This window comes from Gadus chalcogrammus, chromosome 18 (genome assembly GCF_026213295.1).
Source record: "Gadus chalcogrammus isolate NIFS_2021 chromosome 18, NIFS_Gcha_1.0, whole genome shotgun sequence".
Classification (NCBI taxonomy): domain Eukaryota; kingdom Metazoa; phylum Chordata; class Actinopteri; order Gadiformes; family Gadidae; genus Gadus; species Gadus chalcogrammus.
The window spans coordinates 2524581-2547755 of NC_079429.1; the positions used below are offsets into that span (position 1 = coordinate 2524581).

At 44.0% G+C, this 23175-nt stretch overlaps 4 protein-coding genes across 4 annotated transcripts in view; 1 reads left to right on the top strand and 3 right to left on the bottom strand.

Moving 5' to 3' along the window:
* tanc2b (tetratricopeptide repeat, ankyrin repeat and coiled-coil containing 2b) overlaps positions 1–7739 on the bottom strand; it is a 109110-nt gene extending 101371 nt beyond the window's left edge. The window contains 1 exon segment of the mRNA XM_056577589.1: positions 7265–7739. The gene's annotated coding sequence lies outside the window, so the exon portion shown is untranslated.
* Positions 7740–14986: 7247 nt separating this feature from the next.
* On the bottom strand, positions 14987–19230 carry cntd1 (cyclin N-terminal domain containing 1). Its single transcript, XM_056577420.1, has 7 exons — positions 18895–19230; positions 18173–18248; positions 17583–17754; positions 17256–17418; positions 16976–17120; positions 16663–16759; positions 14987–15864 (listed from the first exon to the last, which is right to left on the bottom strand). The coding sequence occupies exons 1-7, from the start codon at positions 19061–19063 to the stop codon at positions 15751–15753; spliced, it is 936 nt and encodes a 311-aa protein (XP_056433395.1). The 5' UTR covers positions 19064–19230; the 3' UTR covers positions 14987–15750.
* A 77-nt stretch (positions 19231–19307) lies between these two features.
* On the top strand, positions 19308–22907 carry LOC130371194 (cytochrome c oxidase assembly factor 3 homolog, mitochondrial). The gene is made up of 2 exons (XM_056576879.1): positions 19308–19675; positions 19925–22907. The coding sequence occupies exons 1-2, from the start codon at positions 19417–19419 to the stop codon at positions 20026–20028; spliced, it is 363 nt and encodes a 120-aa protein (XP_056432854.1). The 5' UTR covers positions 19308–19416; the 3' UTR covers positions 20029–22907.
* wnk4a (WNK lysine deficient protein kinase 4a) overlaps positions 20629–23175 on the bottom strand; it is a 44195-nt gene continuing 41648 nt past the window's right edge. The window contains exons 19-20 of the mRNA XM_056577590.1: positions 22765–22868; positions 20629–22393 (exon numbers count right to left, since the gene is read on the bottom strand). Coding sequence (XP_056433565.1) covers positions 22391–22393; positions 22765–22868 — 107 coding nt within the window. The 3' untranslated portion in view covers positions 20629–22390. The remainder of the gene's footprint in view (positions 22394–22764; positions 22869–23175) is intronic.

Genomic DNA, 23175 nt, shown 5'->3' on the forward strand with positions numbered 1-23175 from the left:
TGGATTCCAATTAGCCACTAATTAGTCGGCATTGAGCTGCAGCCATCACTCTGGCCCCCCGTAGACGACCCCGGAGAACCTGACCTTAAAAGGCACCTTAGTCCTGCACGGCACTCACTAGTTCCTCTTTGGGGCAGCCATCAAGGCACTTTGGCTCATTTCTTTAATCTCATATTTAGGGAGACATGCTGGGGGGCGAATCCAGAGGAGTGAAGGAGGGAGCATCCAAAAGATTTTCAACTCCAAGGGCTGGACACGATGTAGCCATCAGCATCGAATTGTTACATGTCTGATAAGCCATTGAGACGCGGGGCACGAGCCAATGAAACCGCCCGAGAGGGTGTTCATTAGTTCATATTGGATACATGAATACCTGCTGCTCACAGAAGGGGTCTGTGTCCAGAGTGCTCCAAACGACTCCCCCATAATCAGCCTGGTTAGGCTTGACTACTCATTCTCTTGATAAGTACATCGGGCCCGAAGCAGCCCATTTTAATGTGCCCGTGTGTGCATGTGTATCCAGGCTGATTTGTGTTATTTATCCTTGCCTTCTTGGGCAGAGGTTGCTCGGGGTATTTTTAGACCGAGTGAAACAGGGCCTCTCTGTTCTCACTGCTAACACAATGAACTCGCTGGATGAAACACATTTTATGGTGACGAGAGGTTGAGCCTCAGACCAATGGCCAGTCCCTAAAAACAGACCTCGTCTCAAGAAAGCTGCTATTACGACCGTCCAGATTCCCCCCTTTTTTTTTTATAAGACATTTATTTTTTCTAAGACTTGAGTGTATTCAAACCGAAAATAAACATTTCACCGAAATACTGTGTTTGATCGTTCTTAAACGCTGAGGTTCCGGTCTATAAAACTATGTTGGCTGTGGCTTCCATGAATGTTCAACATTTCCCCTTTAATTTAACATACTTTTGGTCATGCGTTGCTTTGGTTGTGTTCTCAGTATGAACTACTCGTGCTACTACTAGGATGATACACCACTGGAGCTGGGGACACCAGGCCTGGGAGCTGTGGATTAGGCTCTACACTTGTTCAAACGCCAAATACAAATGAGCCCGCACACTAGGGGTGGGTATTGCCAAAGAAGTCACGATTCGATTCGTATCACGATTCACATGCCACGATGCGATTCTATCACGATGCATCGCGATACTTGAATTATTGCGATGCATTGCGAATTTTCACTGAACACTGATAAAAAAGAATTAAGCCATTAGCAGTGGCTGACTGGCTGTGTATGATCTGGATAGTGTGTTCAATTGATAACTCAAAGCAACTCAATTCATACATAGCTGTATTTATTGAAACGACTATTACTGGATACACTGACAAGAAGTGCTAAGGATCTTTAAAACTTAAAATAACAAAATAAGGATAATCAGTGCCGTTTACATGGCCTCAGTGGTCCTTTAAACCAATGAAATGAAAACATTCAAACATTTCCCCTTTTGGAAGTAGCTGCCATTATAACAACAATATCATTTCATAAACATAAGAGGACAAACTGATGCCACAAAAAGTGAATAGGCTTTATAAAACTATATAAAAAAATAAAATAATTTTTTTTTTTTTTTTTTTTTAATTATTCATTTTTTAAAATTAATAATCGATTCTTGGCGTCAACAATCGATGCAGTAGATCGTGAAAATTAGAATCGCGATGCATCGTCATGACGATTATTTGGCACACCCCTACCGCACACAGAGAACTCTAAATTACAATTATTAAAAGGCAGATTCAGAATTTGAACACTTCAGGAATGGGTTTAGAAAGTAAAATAGTGCAGGTGTGTCTCTGGATTGAACACTCAATATAAACAATGGGCTTCTTGCTACTATTATGATTAACCACATTTTCTCAAAAACAAAATGTGGTGGGCTTGTTTACCATCAATAAAGCTTGATGATATTAAACACCACATCTTTCTCCGTTTGCCTTTGCAAATATCAAATAATAAGGCCATGGCACAATAACAGCAGAACCATTACTGAGGCCCACATTCGACAGCAGACTTGAGTTCACGACAAACAAAACAAGTCAATTTTCAAAGACTTACCGCTAATTATTTGAAACGTGTAGTCCCTAATTCTACGTGGCATTACAATGTGCAGCTCTCTTCTCCTCCTTATCATCTCACTCAGCAGTCAGTACCAGAGGGAAGCACTGAACACAGACTTGGCTCACAACTCAGTACAAGCTTATTCCAGAGCTGGAGACAATGCGAGTGTTCATAAGATGATTTCTCCCCCAACTCCTACACCCATTGTCACACCCCGACGCTCGGCACAAAAAAGGGAGTTTGAAGAGGCTGTGCACAACAATGTGCTCCCTATGCTGCGGACGGACAGAGACGTGTCTGCGGACTATAACGAAGTCAACACACAGGCCCTTAACGTCGCAGGGGCCCGTCTTGGCCCTCTTAACAAAGCAGCGAACATGGGGAGAACAGTGGAGCTACACAGATGTCAGAGTCCACTGGCGTTTCATCGGCAACTCCTCTTAACAGAACCCATAAAATAAAAAAAACCTGGCAGCCGCAGCGTCGAATATGTAAACCATTTATGAGGTGACATGGTGGCGACGCGTATCACACAGGGCATGTAGGTGTAGCTCGCTCTTTTTTTTGGTCCTTCACATGCAGAGCTTTTTGACGGCGAATAGCAAGGCTCTCTGTAATCCGCTGATGGTGGCAACAGATGTTTACGGCCTCTTTTTTTATGTTGGGTGAATGAGGGAGGGAGAATGCTGCCAAAAAGGGACACGCATTGACACACACAAACCGGGCCAGTAGAAGGGCTGAAAGTATGCCGTGTCACTGTAAATATAGAAGCGCCAGGGGCTTAAGGGAGTTGGTGTTGGGGGGGGTGGTGGTTGGTGGGGGACTGGGATCAGGGGTCGTTGCTTGCACGACGACACTAGTAAATAGTCTGAATGGGTAGGTGGGGGGGTGGGTCCATAGCTGTTGTCTTCGGCTCGGAGACGGAGCTCTCAGCCAAGATGAATACTCTTGATAATCGCCTGCAGTCAACAGCTGGGACTGGCCGACACAGCTGCCTAATTGGCTGATGGAGTCTGTTGGAAAGAGTGGCAGATTCGCTAGGTGCAGTGCCTCACGCAGTGTCTGTCACCACCACACAAGGAGGATACTTTTGGAGAGACATGGGGGAGATTGCTGTGTACTGCCAGTAGCAACACACCTCCGAGATTCTGAGTCAATGTGTACACCGTAACTGGAGTTATGAGGCATTTTATTATTTGCCGCAATGCAAAAATAATATACAAACCGATGCCACAGCAGCCCCATCAGTTAATGGAGACAGAAAAGCCGTTGGTGCAGTTTGTGGTGGTATTGTCACAATGACTGACCGCATTGGGGGGGGGGGCAGACGCTGATCCACAATAAACATTTCCATTAAAAATATTTCATTTTCTTGTGCAACCACAAATATGGGATTTATACCCTAAACATCAGCAAAAAATGCTCATTTGATCATTCTGGGCGTCCAATCATAATGTTTTGATCAGAACAAATAGCGTCACGACTCAAAGAAAAACCATGCCCTGGTCACACTTGCAAACGCTTAACTTAATAATTTTTTTATTCCAGGATAAGAAGCATTCATCCTGAACGACAATAAAGAGCGATGCAAGGAAGGCAGCAAAACTGTTGTACATGCCAGCATGTTTTCACTATATTTTATCTTAAAAAGAGGGATCTGTTGATGCGACCGGGTTGCCAGCATCTGCTGCGATTCAACAGAGTGCAGCCCCAGTGACAGTAATCCTGGAGACCTTGGAACCAACTCTGCCTGAAATATGCATCGACGGATACAACAGGGGGATGTTTGACAGGACGCGTTCTCCGACCAATCAGATTCAAGTTCCCCTCCCACCCCCCCGATCCATTGTACACATCCTCTTGGCAGAAAAGCACCGCTGAACGAACGCATGAACACATGTACAAGAGAACGGTCGCAACTGTAAAAAGGGAAAAGGAAAAACAAGGGGAACAAAGGCCCTTTGACGACGAGCCAGATCTTTTGTTTGTGCTCCTCGTTTCGCCATTTGAAGAACCCTTCAACTCCATCTTTCATGCTAAGACAGATGGGCAAGTAGTGACCCAGGTCTGCAAACATGGGCATTATTTAGTTCTTAGCTGCCGCCACATTGGAGCTAAAGAAAGCTTAACAATGCGGTTTTGTGATACAAACACAAGAACATAACATCCGAGCGTCTGAGGGCAGTGACGGCGCTGGAAAAGGCCAGCGGACACAATACAAAAGCCAAGATCTAGCCTGGAGGCTTAGAAGGTGAATAACAAAGTGAAGACGCCTCCATCGGAACTCAATGAATGTCAACAACCAGCAGCTGAAAGGTTGACAGAGCGGAACGCCGGATCACGGGAGCTTTCCTGCCTTCCTTTTGTGGGTTCACACAAAACAGGAAAGACGAGAGGAAAAGCCGCAAAGCACTCACTACTCCTGCCATAATTATGTTATCATTAGAAAGGAAATACTGTGCTGGAACAGGACGGTCCCCCATTGCGTAGGGTATTTAGGAATCTGACAAGGGCTTTTAGTGACCCTCTCTTAATACCTCAACGCTTTTAGGAAGCAATTTGTGCCTTCCACTGTTATATTCTTGTAGGTTTTGTTATCCCTGTTATGGTGACACTTCTTACTCTGTGCATCACATTGTTTTACCTGATTACTTTGGTGTGTGGTGTAGCGTTATCGTGTGCTCGGGTGACCCACCCAGTTCTCCCCTTGGGGACAAACAAGTAAGTGCATCCCATCCAAATCAAATCAAATGTCACTCTAAACGGTCGCATCACTAGCCCTAGGTTGAGGTGCCTCTTGCGACAGGAGCCTTCCATAAATACATCTCCAGAATCTATGTGCTTCAAACTACAAAAGGTCAATAGGATACCGTCACAGCTTTCATCCATTTTTTAAAGCCGCTTTGACTGTATTGTTACTTTAGGATTAAGAAACCGGTCCAGATGGGAGTTCTGAACAAAACACAACTTCACTACAGCTTACATCCACTCTATAAAACATAGATGATTGCTGTACGGGGCTCTACATTGAACTTAAGCAGCATGCCCCAGCACACAGGTGTACATCCACTCCATACCGCGACAGAGACACGAGGCGAGAGCTCTTCTGATTCCCTCCGTCTTCTCCTGATTAAATTGGCATAAAAGGGGGAGCCATTTGCCTGAGCGCTTTGGTGGAAATGAATCAAAACAACCCCCTCCAAAAAACACGACACCTTTACGTCCTCGGCGGGAGAGAGCCTCACATTTTCGGCGGCGATAACATTCAGGCAGTCTGGCATGGCGGGCTGACGCATGCGGACAGCAACTGTCTTGACACATTCAAAAACAGACATTCCCGTATCTGCGGCGGCAGAGGGCCACCCCGCTGTGGCCCTGAAAACCCTCTTAATCGCTTCCATTTTTAATACAGAGATGCAATATGTGTCGTCGGCTGCTTAATGCTTGACCGAGGAAGGCCGGATGAATGAAACGTCGCCAGGCCTCGCAGCCTTCACTCGGTCGCAGTAACTAGATGAAGAGTTTTAGAAATGAAAGACACGCGATAGAAGCCTCTTACTTTCGCTTCTTGAAATGAATATTTGATTTTGGTCTTCTTTTTTTTTACGTGAATACTACATTTTCATGTCGCAAACTGTTAATGTTTCGGTTCTTTGGTTTGGTGAGTTATTGGGAGAATGTGTTTTTCAGCTGGGCTGTGGAGGGAAAAAAAGGTCTTGTCATTGCCCTGTGGGCAGCGAGATAAGCAAAGAAAAGAGTCAGTGCACTGTCCATGCACGCACAGTCCGTCCACACACACACACACACACACACACACACACACACACACACACACACACACACACACACACACACACACACACACACACACACACACACACACACACACACACACACACACACACAACTGACATCATAGAGTAAAATTGTACGCTTGCTCAGTTGCAGATGTGTTGTGAGGAGCAGAGAAGGGAGGGAAGAGAACAGCCAGAACCAGTGCATGTTATTGATGGGATGAGAAAAAGCTCTGAGGATGATCGCCTTTTATCTGTGCAGAGCTGACAACTAAAGCACCAGAATAGAAAAGGCTCAGACAGTCAGTCATCTCCACCCTCATATGAAAAACCATAAGAACCGCAACCTAAATCTGAGTGTGTTCAGCCCTATTATTCTGATAAATGTGTTTTCACTGCATTAACATGCATGCAATAAAACCAGAGGGGGCAACAAAAAAACAAAACTGTAAGCTTTCCATGAAATACCATGAAGGTATTTATTTACATAAACACATTTCAAAACATGTACAGCTGTATATCATAACCCAGAATTATGATTATTATTTTGTTTTTTACCACAACCCAGACAGACAATGTCCTTCTCCATTTAAACTGTTTGGTGACAAGAGGGGGGAAATACGCGTTCTCCATGAGACCCAACAGCCATTAAAGAGATTAACAGGCTTTGTTGAAACATATCATTACAGCACAAGTCCCTGTCAAGACGCACCAGATGTCAGACAGCAGCAGGCTCTGCAAACTGAGGTAGATGCCGGCTAGAAACCCTCAGAGCGAGAAAGAATAGCTTTCTATCATGTCTTTCACTTGTGGACATTTGGCCGGCAGGGTACAGAATGTGAACATACAACACGCCTTTGGGATAAAGATGCATTATGTTGTCCCCAGCCAGATGGGTATTTTCTCTTATGTCCGAGAGGATAATACAGTCAAATGTCCATTCAAGCCCATCCCTACTAGAGACATGGTGAAAAGTCATGAGCTCTCAAATTATCCTACATTAGTCAACAACTTAATTTGCATCTATAAATAGGAATAATGACCCAGGCATGTTTGCTTTATAACCCCTATCATCCAATCCAATGCAAAGGCAAAGGAGAGCCAAAACGTTTACCAATGCCACAGACGCATAATCTCAGCCGTTATATCGGTTCAATACAATATTCAGTGAAGCTCAAAGGTCAAGTAATATCTTATCCTCTCTGTTTTTTTTGGTGTGGCTATCTGGCGGTGATCCTTGGACAGCGACCAGTAGAGGGAATAGGTTATGGATCAGCCGCGCCAGACCCTTAACGCACAGCCGGGTTTTCTTATAGGTAAGACACATGGAAACAATGGCTGCCGAGCGAGACGCAATGGTCAAGAAAAACAAGGCGCAAGCCAAAAAGATCATGTTACCTTCGTCAGACTTTATCTCCGCTCCTCAGACCTCAGGCATCACATTTGGTGTCTCTTCGTAGCAGCTGCTGCTGCTGCTGCTGCTGCTTGCTAGTTCCCCCGTTCTCTCGCTCTCCCCTCTCTCTCTCTATCTCTCTCGCTCACACACACACTCACTCTGTCACTCTCTCTCGACCTCTCTCTCTCCCTCTGCAGCGCTCCGTGTGGTTCGTTCAACTAAACAGCCCGATAACACTTCCATGTCCCTGTATGCTTAGCCCCGTTCACAAAAACACACACCGCTGCAAAATGCTCCAGACGAACGCAATTCTCGGTCGAAGTCCGATTGCAAACCAGACCAGTGCTGCCATAACGACACCACCAGTGTCGATGGGGGACTGTGCTACTTCTCCCAGAGCGTAAACATGCACTGAAGTAGAGAGGGAATATTTAACAACATGAAGTCACTGAATGGAGTCAGCGCAAGTGTGCCCCACTGCCACGAAGCGTCGCAATATGACGCCTTCCAGTGCAAACTGCACACAGGCAGGCGGACAGAGGGAGCATAGAAACACACAACCACACACACGCACGCACACACGCACACACACACACACACACACACACACACACACACACACACACACACACACACACACACACACACACACACACACACACACACACACACACACACGTGCAAACGCACGCAGAAATATACAAACACACACCACCGTGGGGGTGGAGGTTAATGAATTATGCATGAAAAAAGCAGGCAGTAATGCCTAAATCATTTATAATTATTCAAGAGGGACAAGGTTGATGCCAATCACATTTCAATTACTTTCCCTCGAGACTACAGCCGTTTGCTTTTGGAAATTATTAATATCTATCATCTGGTGGTTTACAAATACCGACAAATACTGGTCAGCGTATATATATATATATTTTGTTCAATAATTGCCATTGATCAAATAAGAAACATTTAAATGTAGAGACTTGGATATTTAGTTTGTGATGTTGTAATGTTAATGTCATATTCAACTTTAACAGTTGGCGGGTGGGAGAAAATAGGGTTGATGATGGGGTCATCTAAACTCAACAATGCTTTCCACTGCTATTGTTAGTCATTCTGTTCTACATTTCTGTTGACAATCCCCCAACGACCCCCCATAAAACAATCCCCTCAGCAATCTTATAATCTATAATATAAAGCGAAAATAATTTAATCTCACAAGGGATTACGTCTGTCCTGGTAAGGCATTTGGGATTAGAAGAGGGTCGTCTGATTAAACCTAAACCGCATCATCGAGCAGAGCTCGGTAGGCCTGTCCACTACAACCAGTCTAAATGCTAAATAAACAACAGCCAATACCTTCGTTTGCGAACAGAGCGTGAGTTAGCTCCCCCACTGTAATTAAACCAAAATGTTCACCCATGTTGCAAACACGGGACGTGTGCAGTACCCCCAAACGTCCTCCAGGGGTCGGTTTCTGTTCGACGTGTTAGCAGGTGAGCAAGTTCTTCCCGCCTTTTCCTTTTTCCTCGCTCACAGGCCGAGCTAGCTAGCCGACTTTGATGGACTGGCTTAGCAGTTGGACTGGCAGAAGGAGCTGGAGGGTGGAGTGAGGATAGACTGGCAGCAGGAGGTGGAGCGAGGACTGACTGGCAGCAGGAGGTGGAGGTTGGAGGGAGGACAGACTGACAGGAGGAGGTGGAGGGTGGAGAGAGGATAGACTATCAACAGGAGGCGGAGTGACATTTTCTGCTAATCTACCAAAGCCTTGGCAGCTATCGTACTACAATACAGTGACACGCACACACACACTTTACTCCATTGTGCAAAGCCGGGCTCAACATCCCCCTGCTGTCCAGCCTTGACGTTTAAACACATTGTCGCCCTGTTCCCTTTCCCCCCTAACATCCTCACAGAGATCTGCTCGAGCATACAGAGATATGCTGAAGCATACAGCAAGTGCATCGAAAAACCAATAGTAAGGTCAATCAACTCTAACCCTCACTTGGAAACAGAAACTGCATAGCAACCAGTTGCCAGGGAGAGACAAAAGAAACATCCCAAAAGAGGCGAAAGCTGACTTGCTCATTTGATAAACCAGCCGTAAACAGATGAACTCCGTAGAGAGAGTCTGTAGTGTTACCAGAGAGACTGCAAACAGCTAAATGGGCCCAGGAAGTATTCACAGTTTATCCCCACCATAAAACATCATAATTTGCATTTACATGCAAACTGCTCAAGCTTCATTATTATCTACTCTACACCGATGGAAGTCTGGAAGAATTTGAGGCTGGGTGAACACGGGTTGAAATCCCGCCGCACCCTGGCGCACATGGTGCTCTGGCATGAGATATCCACGCCAGAGGTCGTTGCTTTAGACCACGACCTCTTCGGCATGGTTTCACATCCGCTCATTATTCCGTGGCGGACAAAAAGGTGTATATTATTGAGTATACATTTCAATCTACAGCATTCCGAACAGATCTCGTTTTTTTCTTTGTGTGTGCAACTGACACCATTAAACAGTTTTTCGATTATGATACGGTGACGTGTGGAATTGGCAAACACAAAAATAATAACACGGAGGTTGAGTTACGTTTCGGTTACGTTTCTAATTGCTTAGGTCTCCAGGCCGTAACAGAAGCCCTCTGTTATGTTTACGGCTGTTAAGTCAGCCGGCTACATATCGCCTCTTGCCACAGGGCGGATGAGCGAGGCTATTTTGAGTGGATGGGTGGGTCTCAAATGGTACCCCGTCAAGTGCGATCCAACACCAACACACTGTGTGTTTTAAAATAAACTGCAGACCACCCTGTCCTGCCATACTGTGCGCTGCTGTATCCTTATCACCGTTGGCGCTGGGATAAAAACAACATCCATTGTCAACAGAAGTCTGTGAACAGGGAGATTGGCCGTGATTATCCTGTATCAGGATCGCCCGCAACAAACTTTTGATCGTATTACAGTTACAGACGATGCAATACAGGTTTCCCATCGTGCCAGGACGGAGAGAAAAGGGAAGACTCCAGTTTGACACTGAACACCGGCGTTGTTTGCAGACACCTTCACCGGTGTCGTCCCCCTCACTAGTAGCAGAACGAGAGCACAGGGAGTGACAAGTGTTGAAATGACCTCAAAAGGTGTTAAAGGTAACCCTGAAATCACTGAGTCATGTCTGCGATGACAATATTTAGTTTTGAGTTGTTGTTTGCCGAATGCACTTTTACCCTCGAATTACGACTGCGACTCTTGGTTTGTCACCTGCAGAGTTCCTCAGCTGAGACGAGGAGTTCAGGCAGATGGCTCTAATCCATAACATCACCTGGAAGCAGAACTCAGAGCTGCAACAGACTTGAAGAACTCCCAGCATAACCAACCACTCCGAACCTCCCAGCATACATTTTCCAGAACTCGTTCTAGTTGGAGTGTCAGTCTAAGTGGAAGTGGATTTTCTTTTCTAAACAACAACAACCACTAGCCACTAACATTTGTTCTGTTTGCTTCAATTTTACAAAAGAGCTGATCGATTGAGTGCATAAAAAATTGGGTGCACTCGAACACAACATCACACAAAGGCTTCACTCGAACAGAATAAACAAAAAGTAAACTATACTCCAGGTAACGGTTGAACGACACAGCTAAAACCATAGCTAGCAAACAACAACCCACAAAAAAAAAAAGCTGCATCACCAAAAGCTGCAATCTAAGAATGATTCATTTTCAATTCCCAGTCAAAAGAGAAGGCCAAATTAGTAGTTAGTACAATTTACTTTGAATATGTGACTCTTCATCAAACATGGACAATGTATTAAATATAATTCCCGGTTGTTCTTGCATGAGTCACGACGGTGTGTTTGACTTCCTTATCAGCAAGTCGGCCCTTCTGTCTTCTCAAGTAATCAAGAGTTCTGCAGGACGCGACAAGTGCGGCTACGTGGAACAAAAAGGCAGAGCCGCCCGTGGCGAGACAAACAAACTGACACAACGGCATGACGCATCGAAGGACAAGAACAAGAATAGACGGAGCCAGAGCAGCAGAAACAAACATTGAAGGCCTGGCATCCACAGGATTAGCCTTCAGCCTTCACCCATCAACCCCCGCTGCTGGACCTCTGAACTCTAAACGCTCCACACACACACGCTGTTGACGGCTGGCTCCTCAGCCCGGCCGGCCATCAGAGATGACGGATGAAGATGGGAGACTGGGTGGTGGATGGCCGGTGGCTGATATCTGATCCCTTGAAGGGCTTTTCAATTGACAGCGAGATAGATAACGGAGCGTCACGGTGTGAGCAGCCAGGGCAGATACTGGGCGGATTACCCCTCCCTCTCCGGTGACAGCAGCCCTATCGCCTGCCGTGGACACCGTAATCTGCAAGCGTGACCCTCCCGTGGACACATGGCCTTGAGGGGTTTTGCCAGCCGGTCCTCAGAGAGCGCCCGTTTGGGAAATGTTTCCTAACGCCCACAACAGCAACAGTCAATAAACCAGAAGAAGGTGAGGAGGATGAAGAGGATGAGGAGAATGATGACTCATGGCTCACGTGGCACAATGGAAGGTGAAGAGAGCTTTTAAAGAGTTCTATGGGTTGGACTGGCTAACGTTCCAACACCCTGAGTCCTCGAAAACCCCTCTCTGCAGTCTGTAGTCTCACAGCGAAGACACCCCCCCAGGACTGCCGAGTCCATCATCTCTGCACAGCCTCACACCTGCGACCGGCGTGTACACAGCTGGCTCGTTGTCCACCAAGCTCCCTGGTTTCCCCAAAGACCCAAGAAAAGGAGCTGGGACATCCCCCACCAAGCGGATACGTCTCCCTGAGCTGGTGGGCAGGGGGGAGCCGTAGATGACGCTAAACAAGAGGGAGGCAGAGGCTGGACCGGCAGTCGCCACGCATCACTGTCCCACCGTGTCCCCTGGTGGCTGAGACTCTGAGAAACCCGGCCCACACGCCACTGCTTGGCGTCTGGGAGGACCTTGCCAAGAGGCAGGAGCTCCAGACAGAAGTAGGACGGTCTACTCTGCGGTCTGCCCAAATAGCCTAAACAGAACCAGCAGCAAGGAAAGGGCCGAGAATCGAAGAAAGAAAAGTATTTTTTTTTATGTGTGAAGGTTATTTTGTCACGGCTGACACAATGCAGCCGATACATTTAGTCCCTCTTTCCTCGTTCTAGGTGTCCTTCTCTAGGCGTTACGCGATATGCCTGCATCATGTCTGATGTGCTGACGTTTCGGAATCGTGTCCTTTTTTTTACCTGCAGGCTGGCGGGGGAGTCGACTGACGAGGACAGCAGAGATCGTCGTGGGATCTGCATCTGCCACAATGAGGCTCTCTCTCTCCTCAATCCCTGCTCCCGACGCCTTGTCAGTGTTCAGGCAGTCTGCCCTTCGTTCACCACGACCGCCTGAAGACATGGAGTCAGATGAGGATCCACTCAGGTTAAACAAATGAGAAGTGAAGCCCCAGTGTCACATAATGATAAGGGCTGCTCTTTGAGTGAAAACAGTGAAGCGACTAGCTTAAGAGGGCCTGACACTGGGCATTAGTATCCACTCCGGAGATGGACTGGACGGTTTAACAAACTCTCGCTTCTATTGTTCGCCTCTTTAGATACACACCTGTCTGCAGGGAAATCGTGGGAACGAGTTTGAATTTAGAAATGCACCTGGAGGACTTGACTCTGAGATTTGTAACAGGTACATTCCAAAATGTGAGGGGGTGCTGTATAAATCTTAAATCAAGGAGTGGTACATTTGGTAGACAAGCAACTTTAACTTTTAGCTGCAAAATCTGACAACCATTACAATGAATTCTTGATTTTCTTTCCGGTTTCTTTGCTCAGAGAGTGACATAAATGCAGGAATTAACACATGGATGATTCTGCTAAGGAAGAGCAGATCAAGTGTTTCAGGTGATGGTTTTTTAAGTGACAGATTTGCACGTTCTCACACTTAATTCTGAAGCAAGCAGCGCAAACGCAAATGCACACACACACATACACACGCTTACACACACACACACACACACACACACACACACACACACACACACACACACACACACACACACACACACACACACACACACACACACACACACACACACACACACACACACACACACACAGCTCTCCAAGATTTACATGGGTTCATAGCACATTTCAAGGAACAGAGTGAGAATGAGCATGTCATAAGGAATGTTGTTACCTTATCTTAAAAGCAATATATCTAATATATATACTAATCATCTGCACAAATGACCTTGGTGTTATTTATTCATTACTTTCATCAATAGCACTTTTGTTAAGAAGTAATAAATGACTCACTGCTTCTTTCATTTTTAACTCAAATAATGTTTAATTATAATATAGTATTACAACGATATTTTCAGTCACATCAATCGACATCTTACTGCGTTATTAAAATATTCATATGATAAGTAGAGATTGTGATTTGGACATGAAATGTTTTTCAGAGCCTAGGTTGCCGCGATATCAGGGCAAGACAATATGTAGTTGGATGATAGAGGTAATGGTTCATTGGGGAAATAGGTCTTGTCCGGTCAGAACCAGGAAGTATATGGCTTTAAATTTGAATGACAGATGTAAATCGTTTGTGAAAAGTAGCTCTTAATTGACTTTATCCACCTAGTGGCCACATTTGGGTTATTTGAGCTTTGGGGGAGAATGAGAAAAGCTCACGCCAATCAAGGAGACACGGATCCCTCTGATCCAAGTGATTGTTTTTAGATTATAAGATCAACCGCCTTCTGACAAGTCCCCTCATGTTACTGACAGCCAGCACATGGACATTTTGTTTAATAACAGTAATACATGATTGACAAACCCAAATAATTTATCATCTTCAAATCCAGGGGCGGCCCCAGCACATTTGGCGCTCTAGGCGAGCTTCACTCCTGGCGCCCCCCCCCCCTCCGCAAAAAAAAAAAAAGAATAATAATATTAATAATAATACTATAAAACTGAATTGCAACCTTGAAAAACAGTTTTGCCCTGTAACTGCATTTCTTTCACATAAACACAACAACGATCGCAACGATGAACAAACATTAATTCAAGAATAAAATCCACGGAGGAAAAATTGCGCCCCGGATTGCTTTTGCCTCTTCATTTTCTTGATTTCGTTCTTGATTCTCGATTCTTGAAAACACTCTAACCAAACGCCTTATAGTACTAGCATGTTCTGACGAAACCAAGGAGGTAGGTTCCCCTTCCGTTTTCGATTTTTTGGCTCATTTTACCCTAATGTTAGATTTATTTTTTTTAATGTCAAAATATTGGTTGGAGATATATAAGGGACGCAAAAATATGCGCCAGGAGGGAAAAAAAAAATATTTTTTTTTTATTTTTTCGGGCGCATTATTTTGCGCTCCCCCTCTAGATGGCGCTCTAGGCGGCCGCCTAACCCGCCTGTAGGGAAGGCCGCCCCTGTTCAAATCATTGACTGTATTCCCAAATCGACTTCCATTAAGCGGTAATGCTCTTCCGTGTCTGACGTGAGCTGACGCTTCCTCCGCAAAGTCAACGGCGCCGTTACTCCAAAGTCGAGCTCAATTGTTTTTAGATTATTAAATGACGAGCCTTATGACCTAACCCTGCGAGACAGCCCGTCTAATTAAATTCACCATTCGTCTCACGAGGGCCACATGCGCACACATACCAAATTGCAATCTGGTGCAGCAAAGATGTGCTTGGGTCATCATGAAAGTGCATGCCTACATAAAGACAGGAAGTTTAACAGAGAGACGCATTATACATCTATTTTAACTCATTTGTATTTATTTAAATGTTCATGCATACATTTTACAGTCTTCCTCTTAGATCTATTTGATGCAGCTGAAACCTGTAGGTTTTTGGTTACATCAGCGCAACATGAAGTTGGCTTTAAAAGCTGCAATCAGCAATTTTAGCTCAGCCCACTTTGTTTTGATTAAATTGTGTTTTGATTGAGTATCATGGTTCTCATGCATGGCACGTAAGTAGTCAAACTAATACATGAGAACCATGAGACTCCATCAAACCAATGTAGGGTGAAGAGAAATTGCTGATCGCAGGTTGAAACTGAAAATCTCTAAACTTTAAATGAAATTGCACTAAATGTTTATGAGGATGCCGTTTAATGAATTACTTAAATCGTTAAACAGTACTATTCATAAAACACTTAGGTATATGTTATTTCGCAAACTCCAGGGTCCCTTAATACAAATGTGTGATTAGTTCTTTAGTCAAAACTTTGTCTCTGGCACCCTAATGTCTGGGCAGGTGCAAACAATATAACGAGCTCTGTAATTGAATGAGTAAAAAACAAAACCACGCTTGCTGATGAATAAGAACAGAAATATTGTGGATGTGGGTTTTTGTAGGTGTCTGTGCGTGTGTAGGTGTGTGTGTGACTGTGCATGCGTGCAGGTGTGTGGGAGTGTGTGTATGTGTGTGTGCATGCGTGTGTGTGCATGACAAGTGTAACAGATCAGGGTGATAAAACGGGAGAACTGGTTTTGGTTAATTGTTCCAGGGTCACTTGAGAGAAATCCCAGATGCTCCTTTGAGAGATCCCAGTGATGAGACTCAGGTCCTTCACCACCTGACCGCCATGAAGACCAAAGGGTTAACACAATTGAATGCACAACTCGTCTGTGCCTCTGTCTTTGAATGCACAGTGCCACACATGCAGGCAGCATAGCCTGGTTCACACTCCAGTACTTCAATGTTTAAAATTGCATGTACATAGGATAGGTAGGCATGCATGCATACATTTCAATATGCAACAGCAAAGCCATCAATGTATTCATGTAATGCATCTCTACTCCCTACTTTATATGCTAGTTTGAACTTTCTGGTACCTAAATAAATGATAGCTTTCACATGTATTGCTTTCATTTCATGCATGGAGCAAGAGTACACATGAGCTGAAAATGCAATATGCTGTGTAGTGACGACAGGAAGCAAAGCTTCTCTAATGCGCTTCCAAAAGAGATTAGATGCGATACAAAAGATAATTTAGGTAACATTTATGAATGAAAAGTATCGACCTATTAGAACGTGCACAAAGTACTATAAAAATAATCAAAGCGATCAAGATGAATTAATAAAAAATGTCCTCTTCCTCGCACACAGGTGAACAGGTTCGTAATAATCACTAGCAGTGTCACCGCCAATAACCATGTGACCCATCTCTCTCTCACACTGCAATCCCACAATAACAACGGTCAACATTAGAAACATTTACGGCCAAACAATACCAAAAATAGAAACCATCACAAACCTTATTAGTATTAACATAAAATTGTTCCCGGCTTCTACATGCTGCTTTCTTTCAAAGGAAATATGGTTTAAATTGCTACATTTCTATGAGAGCAATAGAAATTCTCACACGGCTCACCTGTTCCCATTGGTTGCTGTTCCAGATGACTGCGGCCACCGTGATGACCCCAACACCAAGTAACATGCAGTCTTCAGTCACCGTTAAGAACTTCTCTCTGGGACCAAATGTGTTATTTGAGTCACAAGGGGAATGATTAGAGTATCACTAAAAACACTGCTGTTAAAATTACTGCTATTCAATCTGACCTTCACAAAACTCAGCAGAAGACAAAGTCATCCGACAAATATGCACACAATCCGTGTAGCGTATGTTTACATTATTTCCCCCCTCAAGCATCCAACAAGATAGGTAACCAGGACACTGGAGTCACCTCTGTTCTGGGGACGGGCTGAAGCACTGTGTGGTGACCTTGAGGAGAGACTCGTAGATGGCCGTCCTCTGGAGACTGACGAACCGGAGCACATGGCCACAAAGACCATACAGCTGTTCCATGGGCGTCGACGGCTCATTGTGTCCTACAGAAGAGAAACAGTGCCAATGTTTTAGTCAATGATTATTAAATGGATGAAATGTGAGTTTTAGGTTGTTGCGGTCTGGTAAAAAAAAAAAAAAAACAACTGTGGAAGAAATTGTGGTTTTGGATGACTTACCAAGGACCTCTAGTAGTATTTCAACGTATGTTAGAGGGTTGGGAACGTCCAGCTTGAAGTCGAGACCTTTGAGGATCTGGAGTTCAGATTCAATGAGAGCCTTCTTGGAAACTGTGTGGCCCATCGAGTGGAGGAACTGCACCGCCTGTTTGTTGTCGACAATCTTTCAGAAAGAAAGACCCCAAAAAAATACATTTTGAAAAAAATTGACATTTTTTGACATTCAGGTTTATTCTACTTTGAAGAAAATTCTTCTTAAGAAGAGGACCTTTGAAGTTGATGGATCATGGGAGTAATATGAGGCAAGGTTTTGTGAGCAAAACTTACATCAGTGTGCAACCACAGTTTGCTCGCAATCTGCACACAGGAGAAGACAGTGAGGGTGAATTTCACTTTCAGTTTCTCAAACACCAGGTCCTGGCAGGTGCTGGGCGGGCCAGGTACTGCACCGCAGGGCGTGTTGGCGGTGAACGTGTCTTTAAGATGCTTCACCATGAACCTATGGACATGGTTGGTTTGTAAAGCATTCATTCAAACCATGTCGTTTGAATCAGGGTCAGTCGATGATGATGGTTCACCATGACGATGACGATGGCTTCAAGGTGACATATTATACTACCACAACATATTATACGTGAGTGTGATTAGCCGTTACAAGCCATTTTGAAAGCGTCTTCGGCCTCTTCTGACATCACAAGGGGGCGTGTCGACCTAGATGTATGACGGATAGATGAGCATCGTTTGCTACAGTCCACAGGATAGACTGGTGGACTGATCTATCCAGCGTACATCTAGGTGGACACACCCACTTGTGATGTCAGAAGAGGCAGATTTAAAAAACGGCTTGTAACAGCTAATCACACTCACACCTGGTGGTAAAATATGTCACCTTTAACCTGGCGGGGGTGAAACCTTACCTTTCAAGTATTTCAATGGCACAGTATCCAACCAGAGGATCCAGTCTCAGCTCCTGGGTCATCTGGAAGATGCATTCTGAGGAGCACAGAGTGAAAATAAACTGGCTGGTACAGGAAGAATTATGAATATGTAGTCCACTGAATGGGAAATAAATAACAAAAGGACTTGTTCAGTGAGGGCAGACAAACGAATGATAAACTAATGATGGGAATTCATATTTATTATGATATGCGATACAATTTAATCCCAAGATTTGGGGCAGGGGGTGTTCATGGCTTGAATCTGAATTTAATAGTTATGCAATAGCAAGCCTGTTTGCTTTAAGTTTGAGTGCACAAACTTCAAATTGAATTTCCCCATGGTTGCTCTGGAAAGAAATAACTGATACGAAGCATGATGAATAACAACAACGTTTGCTTTTGGATGAGAAAATGGGCAATTTAACTGTGGATGTGTTGTGTAGTGGACCTGTGGAGCCGGAGGGCTGGACTTGAATACAAAGCTCTTCCCCGACCCAAACGTGCACTTATTCTACATCGTATTTTATTATAACCTTTCAATATACTGTAGGGATATATATATTTTTTATCTTTAAATATATATATTATTATGAATAATAATAACTAACCCTTTTTATTTATATTATTATTTTTGTGTTTATTTATGTATATGAAATTGTACACAATTGTACACATACCTAACTATGTAAAGTAATTCTTACCTATTAGTGCTGTGTGTTTAAAGTTCCCGCTGCACGGTTCTAGGTGGTCTAGCTCGTCTTTGTTCCTGTGGTTCAGACTGATGAGCGTCTCTGAGAGGAGGTCCAGAGAGGCGCTCCCGAACTGAAGACGATGCGTCGGCCCCGGGGAGCACAGAAACCTCTTCGCCATTGTGACAGAATAACGTCTCGTTAGTAAAAGCAATACAAACCAGGATTATCGTACACTCCCACAATTTTGGTTCAGCGTTTATAATATGCGCCAATGAAACAAAAAGTAATTAAACTAAGTTGGAGCAGACACGCTAATTGTCCTGATGGTGGCGACATTGAACCATTTTTAACGGATATATGACAGGAACCAAATTTGTCTGGGGACTTATAAGAGGGGTGCACAGACGTATTTCAACCACGCGCAATGCCTTCTGGGTACCTGTTCCTTACGAAAGCAACTAGATCTTCAAACGATCCGGATAAACAAATCAGATCCTCGCTGTCTGGATTACAGCCATCGTTTTGTTTGAAATGCAGCGGAAGCTGGTTACACTATCAAACGATAGGAACCAACCTTGCACTCCATGTCCAAAAATGGCTGACAAGACACCGAAAGAGTCTTCAGCGCCTTATGCGACCAGGATAGACCCCATGAAGGCTGAGCTTTCCAACGAGCACATACACTTCATCAGACAAGTGGAGCTCCAGCAATGGAAGAAGAGGGTGGGGACGCTCCGGACGCGGAACGTGCTGACAGGACTGACCATCGGAGCCCTGGTAGTGGGCATCTGTATCCTTCCTGCTCAACAAGGTTAATCATGTAACTGTGTCGCAGGTAGCTCAGCTTAAGGTGTTTATTCTGTCATTATTCGTGCCGGTTCATTTTCGAGATGACAAATGGGTTATAAAAGGTTTGAGTGTTCATGTTGCATGCGTGTTGTTGATTACTGCCATGAGCAATCGAGTTGTCTGGTCGTGGTTTAAAACATGTCCGTTCCGTGTGTCACTTAAATGCATTGACCTTAACTTGGTTCTCTAGACGGCTACACGTTTTACTCTGTGTCCCAGGAGCGGATCATGGATGATTTAGATCAAGAGGCCAATCTTGCAAGACTGAGGGAACCCAAGACCGGTGCAAACTGACCATAACCCTAACCCCCCCCCCCCCAGCCGCGATGCTTCGGATCTCAGCTGCAGCTGAACCTGAGGAAGAGCAATGTATGGACATAACTGCACTGTTTCCCCCGACTGGCATTTCTGAGGCGCTTACGGACTTTTCTATCCTTATTGTATAGGGTGTTGCGGTGTTATGTTGCCAAACTGAATCCACCGGTGGTATGTTGATTGATTAATGTGTTCGATTAAATGTCTAATCATGAAATGACTGAGCCTAATGATGAACCTCGTCATCGCCGTCTGAAAGTAACTGCTGCTGTATGCAACTCAAAATACACTAAAGCAAAGACCTGAGATTAAAAAACATAAGTCATGCATTGATCTTCTGCGATATTAATGAAGCAGATGAAATAAAATACCTGGGGCCTCAAAGCGGCCCCAGGGATGCGTCAATCTGTTCTGTTTAGTATACCATCATTCCATGTTTATGATTTTGATTTACATTAGTCATGTGGAATTGCTGGAATTAATATTTTACAACCCAATTATAGTATCCGATAAAAATGTCACCTTGAGACAGCCCATGACAAAATCATGAATTTCAAGATAAAAACAAACAAGACAGTAATTGCAATAACATTTATTCAATTTCTCAAAATATAATTCATGGAGCTTGATCCAGCCTCCAATGTCATGGGTTACGATATAAAATAAGACATCGCAAAAAGAAAGGCACAGATTCAGCCTGAAAGGACAGCAGCATTAAAGAGAAATACAATTCAATATTTACATTTAAAATGTATAGATGCATAAGGTTCTCTTTTGAATATATTACGGAAATCTTAAAACAGATATCTGGAGGGAGGGGAGTGTTTCATGTAACTAAGGCAACGGCTAGAGGTTCACAGCTTTTAAAGATCTCTATATACAACAAAATACTAGCAAACTTTAACCTTGGGATTGCAGTTAATATAGTGGAAGTATACACAACATTTTGTTTCATCCATTTGGAATAATATAATTGAGTTCTCTGTGAAGAAAAGACACCCCAAGAGGAAAAAGATTAAACGAACCAGAACACATTTGTTGTCCGATATTATTTTACACGTTATTGTACACGTATAAGAGCAAATATAAAGGACTAAAGTGCGGAAGGTGCTTAATCTATCAGGCAACAAGTCAGTTGATTATGCTTACGCAAGAAATATATAGTTGAAAAGATCTTTAGTTTCCTCATAAGGCTATAAGCAAAAATATTTTAAATAATGCAAAAATACACATTACAAAGGGAAGGCCAGCGGTCAAATCCCAAATAAAATAAAAACAAAACAATTTGTTCCATCGCTATTTAAGAAAAGTCCACTTTTTTTTATTGCCATTTAACTTGTTCTATTTTATCGAACAGCTATACAATGATCTTAATCTAGGAGAAGGATAACAAATGAAACTCACACGGTTAAGCAAACACTTTCAGAGTGCTGATTGTCAGCGTCTCGATTGGGTGTTGACGCGCTCAACAGATCACATCCTAATCCTCAGAGGGGAACATGATGGGAACCCACAAGATCACAATAGCCTCCCAAGACTACTCAACAGAAGTCTGCTGCGAGTACATATTTCAGAATCCTAGCTAAGCCTCAATATCCTGAAGCCCTTGTGCTTGATAAAATATCCCCACAAATACCTTTTTAGACTAGGTAAAGTATGATAAAGCTTTTCGAAATACATGTGATCAACATGTAATTAGGCTGAAATGTACAATCTCTTTTCAGTAATAGGAAGGCATTAACTATACAAATAATATTGTCTTCCACAGAGGCTACACTCAGAAAGCACTGTTTCATAAATAGACTGCAGCACGTTGCCTCTCATTATCCCAAACCTTTACCAAGGTCAGTCAAACGTCAGCGGCAGTGAGACAGAAACAAGAAGAAATAAAAAATTAATCGAGTTGGCTTAATACAGAAGCTTTGATCCCTCCATATTCACAAAACACTAACGTGGAATTGAACACACGGTTCAGCAATCTGTTTAAAGCAAATTCACATGAGATCAGCTCTCCTTTTGTTTTTTGGTTTGGTCCAAGTCTTGAGATAACCACGTGAATAGTTTAGTAGGTAGTTGATAGCCACCGTTGCAATGAATTCACCGGTCCCAATCTAGGGGCTTTGGTTCCTGTGTCAATAGGATGTAGAGATTGTGGAGATGAATTCCTGTTGACAGTGACAGTGCCTTGTGTTCGAGGGCTTGTATTGTCTTCAGAGATGACGGGAATACATTTCTGGTGTCAGTGAACCGATTGAGAATGAGCGTAAGGATCGGTTTGACCGCTGCAGTCATTACTCGGATGAGGTAGTCCGGATGTGAACGCTTGCTGGGCTGAAGGTTCTTACTGGGGAAGGAGAGGAGAAACAATGCATCATGTAAATATTTCCACTTAGCTCTGTGAAAAGTGAAAACCAGTAAAAAATGTTGTTGGGTTCCCTGGCCCAGTGGTTCCCAGTCAGTGTGATGGTCACGGATGTAGGTCAAAGCAACGCTAGTAAGGGATCGAAAACAAAGTATCTCCTATGTAAAATATAACTAGTACTATTAAAGATTTATTTAATTATTCCACTTGATACCAGTTCTCGCTCCATTTCAATCCATATTATGACCCCTAAAGAATTAGCCCGTTGTATTTTGCTGAGGCTGTAGTATCTGTATGTTTCCCTGGAGATCGGAGCATGGCGTTTGATGTCAGGAACATGGAGGTTCTCTCACCATTCTATTGATGTCCGTGGAGAAGGTCACCCCTTTGCTTGGTTTGTCCTGTGAGCTGCTGCTGCTGCTGCTGCCGCCACCCAGGGAGTTCCTCCTGATGATGCCTGGGAAAACAAACAAGACAGGGCATCAATTACAATTACGGCATTTGGCACTTACATCGGTTAGTCTGCCAAATTACATCGGTTAATACACAGGTTGACACACCGACGGCAGAGTCAACCATGCAAGGCGACAGCCAGCTCGTCAGGAGCAGTTTAGGGTTAAGTGTCTTGCTCAGGGACACATCAACACTCAGCTAGGAGGAGCTGGGGATCGAACTAGTAGTAACCTTTCGGTAACAAGGCAACTGCTCTACCTCCTGAGCTAAGCCGACCCCTTGGCTTAAGGGCGTTAGGAACCCGTCCCTGA